Below are 4,751 nucleotides of genomic sequence, written 5' to 3' on the forward strand. Positions count from 1 at the left end.
CCAAGTGCAAATTTGAGAGTACCCAGAATACCTAGCACATAGATAATACATCTCATGCCCTACTACTTAGTCTAGTATTTCATCTTGGAATGGTAAAGGAAAATGATCCCTCTTAATGCATGCATTCAAAGGACAAAAGTCCACAAAAACCTGCCACTTATTTCCCTTCTTTGATGTGATAACTACAAGAGATATCCATTCTAAATCATTAACATGAAAGATGAATCTAGATAGCATCAAGTAATTATGTTACCTCTTTGTGGATTTAGGGTGTAGGATTTAGGGTTAAGGGTATAGGGATTAGGGTTTAGGTATATGGTATAGGATTTAGGGCTTATAGATAAGGGATTAGGTTTTAGGGTTTAGGGTTTAGGGTTTAGGGTTTAGGATTTGGGATATATGGATTAGGGTATATGGATTAGGGTTTAGGGTTTAGGGTATAGGCTATAGGGATTAGGGTTTAGGATTTAGGGTTAGGATTTAGGATATATGGATTAGGGTTTAGGGTTTAGGATATAAGCTATAGGGATTAGGGTTTAGGGTATAGAATATAGGGTTTAGGGTTTAGGGTATAGGTTTTAGGGTTCAAGTTATAGGAATTAGGTTTTAGGGTATAGGAATAAGGGTTTAGAAAATAGGTATTGAGCTATAGGAATCACGGTTTAGGGTATAGGGTTTAGGATTTAGGGTATGGAATATAGGTTATAGGGATCAAGGTTTACGGTATAGGGTATAAGATTTATGATTTAGGGCATATGATTTAGGGTATAGGGTTTAGGATTTAGGCTATAGGGACTAGGGTTTAGAATAAATAGTATAGGATCTAGGATTTAGGTCTAAGGATATAGGGATTCTGGTTTAGGGTATATAGTATAGGGTATAGGGTTTACTTTATAGGAATTAGATTTTAGGGTATATGGTTTAGGTTTTATGATATAGGATTTAGGGTATAGGGTACTCGAATTAGGGTTTAGGATATAGGGTATGGGCTATAGGGATCAGTGTTTAGGATATAGGTATAGGTTATATGGTTTAGGATATAAGTTTAGGATTTAGGGTATAGGGATTAGGATTTAGGGTATAGGAAAGTAGGGTTTAGGCTATAGGCATGGATGATTTTTTCAAGTTAGTTTCGTTAAGAAGCTAAACTTTTATATTAGTGTCGAAAGTTTGTATGCCCTAATAAAAATAAATGTTTAAAACATTCGCCAAGATTTGAAACTTTTATGCAAAAAAATTTAAAGTTTCGCTAGGATTTACATTTTCTCCTTCAAAATTCAAAAGAAAATATATTAAAAAGTACTACATTCTACTAGTATTGTGCCACAAAAGAAAGCCCTCAAGTGAGAGGTGATGATTGAAGGGAAATGCCCAAGTGACTTGAGTGCAAGGAGCTAAAAAGACCATGCGAAAAAAGCCCCAATAGCAGAAGAGGAAGATCCATATAGCTACTTTTGCAAAGCTTTCTCCGAGTATGCATTATCAGTGGAGCCATCACCAAGGATGAGTACATGAACGATTCCTCGTGTCCTTTTGATGAGCTTCTCTCAAATCTTGCATGGATGAATTTGACGGGCCATCCTATCCTCTAGGGCTCGACATAACGTGGACATGGCCTTAGGGGCTTAGCACATGGGAAGAAATAGGATGGGAATGGGAAAAGGTGGTCCCAAGTGGTCCCATGCATATTTCTATCCTATTCCCATCCCACCATGTGCTAACTAAAAAAGAACTAGGGATGGGTTTAGGAGAAAGAGGACACATGGCATCATTTCATGTGTTTACGAGGTGGGGACCTTGTGGGGATAAGGACACATGTCATCCTTCCATGTTTTTGAATCCCTAAAAAAGGGGAACCCATTCTGGTTGCCAGGGTCTAGAGGCCATGGTCCAGGATGGGAGAAAAAGTGGCTACTTCCATTCTAAATCCATCCTAGACCAAGTGGTGTAGGATGGAAGTAATGATGACAAAAATATTCCCATCCTAAACCCATGCTAGTCCATCCATGTGGTAAGGCCCTTAGTATCTTTTTCCAGGATAGCTCTTCCTTGGTGAAGGAACGGGCTCTCTCAGCTCCTTCCTCCACTGAGTCTCGATGCTCCCCGATTGGAAGCTGGACACCTTTCCGCTGATGGTGACCCAGAGCTGTACTCACGAAGGTGCATTTCTATACGCCACTTCCACATTTGGAAGTCGATACCTGCATCAAATAGTTTGATGCCCTTCCGCTTGATAATCGTGGCTCATCAGTGGAGTTGGTAGAGCAGCATCAGAGGAAACGGGCATGGCTACATTCGTATCAATGTTAGCCATGGAATAGAACGAAGCGTTGTGGGTGGCAGTTTGTGAGAAAGGACAAGGTTCGGAGGGTTCCCAAAACCCGCTTTGATATCATGAAGGAAACTGAAACAAGGAAGCGAAACAACAATACTGCTCCATTGCATGAAAAACTTCTTACAATTCGCATATGTCGGGTAATTATGCTAGATGAAAGGTATAGATTTCAGCTACTTATTTCCTGCAATTTCGCACGCACTCTGCAAAGTATAATTTCATAAGTCTCCGCGGAGTTTAAATCAAACATGGGCAGAGTGCAATAGTACTCATGGGACAATGAAGATTTCCCATACACATCGTCAAATTAATGAGTAAAAGAGCTAAATGTGGAACGCCGGCTTAAGATCGCCACAGCATGTGACAACAGCGATATTGGCTTAATTAGATAGTTTAGTCCATTTTTCCGATAGATGTGTGAGTTTCAGATGTACACTCCAAATACGCTATTACTTGTGGCGATCGCACGATGGAAAGGTATTTTCTTACAGGGTAAAATGGTAGTCGCAAGTCATGTTCTGCAGCGACTGAGTAGCTAGCGAGACGGTCAAGTTGCAGTCAGACGTCGATCGCGCATGATGCTTGAAAACTTTCAATACAGTCACTGTGCCAGAGACATCCACAGAAGTAGAGATCGGGAAACTCTGATTTCCGAAATCTGTTGCAAAATTGGGATTCGAAAGCACCCGATCAGCGAAGACAACCAAAACTGCTGTCAAGTTCTTCCGTTCCATGGCTCCTATTTGTCCGGCGGGAAGGGGGACCTCTCCCACCTGTGTACCGTGGTAGAACATATAAGACGTGGCGTTGTTGGACGCGAAGCTAGCGTGGTTGGGGTTGTATACAGTGAGATTGAGATCCAACGTAAGATCGAAAGAGTAATTGAACGCAGGAAAATTGAGCGTTGCAGATAAATGTTCTAAAGCAACACTATTGACGGTAACGACTGGCCGCTTTGCCTTGAAGACAGTGAAGGCGAGGATGATGGAGACGATAACGAAAATGAGGACGAGGGCGCAAGAGAGAGCAAAAAAGGTAACGAGACAGGCGAGGCGTCTGGATGGGCTCTTTGTGGGTGCCATGGATAGAATGTCTAAGATGTTAATGGCTAAGGAGGCAAGCTTAATAGAGCTTTAGCTTTGGAGAGGAAGGCAGGGGCGGAGTCGGGAGAGTGGACGCTCCCTCGCTTCCATCGCTCTTTACACTCTTGTCAATTGCTCGCGTGTCCAGGATTTTGTCCTAGTGTTCTTTTTGGCCTGCCATAGGTAGGCCTTAGACTCGTCTCCGAACTAAACCTTCGCCAATGGAAAAGCATAAAAGGGGAAAATCTAGGACTAAGCATTTCACAAACACACGGACACCGGCGTGACATGGTGGGTGACTCATGTCCGCCTGAGCATAAATCTTGGGCGGTATGAAGAGTTTGCCCAGGCGTTGGGCGGACATAAAAATTTGCTCACTTTCCAAAATAAGGGTAGAGTGAAGACTTGAACACGTGACTACACCCTTAGCTCGTACAAGTTTAGCCATTGAGATAGAACGGTATTGGTGCTTTAAGTCGTGCACATTTAATACGTATTGTATATTTGTCCGCCCTTTGTGAAAGGGAGCGTGGACATCCTCCATTTTGGTGCTTCTTCCACCTCGGACAACTGCTCCTTCAATTTTCGCGGGCGCCGCCTGTTTGTGAATCCAGCCTTAGTGAAGATTGTGTTTGGGAGAATGGAAAAAATAGAGATTCTATATTTTTTGTAGTGGGCATTAGGGGATTGGTCCACTTTTCTATTCAACTAATGTTAGTGGCCTAAGTGGATGGGTTATATCTAGTATTATGTAAGTTTAGTGAGCAATTTATGTGCATGGCACAACGTTCCATTTTCTTCGATGTTTCGGTTGACAATCGGAGATGCGTGTGTCACAAAGGTATGGACTCACAGGGGGGATTTATTGCACAACAAAAGCTCTCCATGCGTGTGCAGAGAAAGATATTTGTTATTCTCGGAAAGGAAGATTAATTGTTTAATGTTAAGGATTTCTTATGCATGCAAGGATGTAGCAAGGGAGGTCATTTCGATTTTGTTCATCTATAAATGCATGCAAGTTCTTCGTCTACGAGACGTGTCAAGTTTCTATGTTCTGGCTTGTTTATCTTTTGATATGGCTGATTGTGAGGGAGTGGGAGATTCGACTAGTGTTCAGCAAGTAGAAGGAGGATGTAGTGCTGCACATGGAGGCTCTCATGTGTCCATGGACACAGGAAACAATACCTTTCAAAGGGGTTTGATTCTTTCATATTCAACCTTCTCAATTCGTTTTTCCCTTTCAATGTTCTCATTTGATTGTAGATTAGCAAAATTCAGTTCTATTGTATGAACACGATTGCAGAAATGGTGAGATGCATGACTGGGAAGGTTGG

General features: G+C 41.9%; 1 protein-coding gene across 1 annotated transcript; it reads right to left on the reverse strand.

The window, feature by feature from the left end:
- Nucleotides 1–2,820: 2,820 nt before the first annotated feature.
- Nucleotides 2,821–3,417, reverse strand: LOC147903611 (uncharacterized). Its single transcript, XM_087372186.1, has one exon. The coding sequence runs from the start codon at nt 3,415–3,417 to the stop codon at nt 2,821–2,823; it is 597 nt and encodes a 198-aa protein (XP_087228312.1).
- Between the last annotated feature and the right edge of the window lie 1,334 nt (nt 3,418–4,751).

Source organism: Dipteris shenzhenensis, chromosome 3 (genome assembly GCF_047967505.1).
Source record: "Dipteris shenzhenensis isolate YYH24624 ecotype China chromosome 3, Dip_SZ_1.0, whole genome shotgun sequence".
Taxonomy (NCBI): Eukaryota; Viridiplantae; Streptophyta; class Polypodiopsida; order Gleicheniales; family Dipteridaceae; genus Dipteris; species Dipteris shenzhenensis.

Bases quoted from the DNA above. Each gene is read 5' to 3' on its own strand.
- LOC147903611 (XM_087372186.1), bottom strand. From the start codon at position 3,417: ATGGCACCCACAAAGAGCCCATCCAGACGCCTCGCCTGTCTCGTTACC.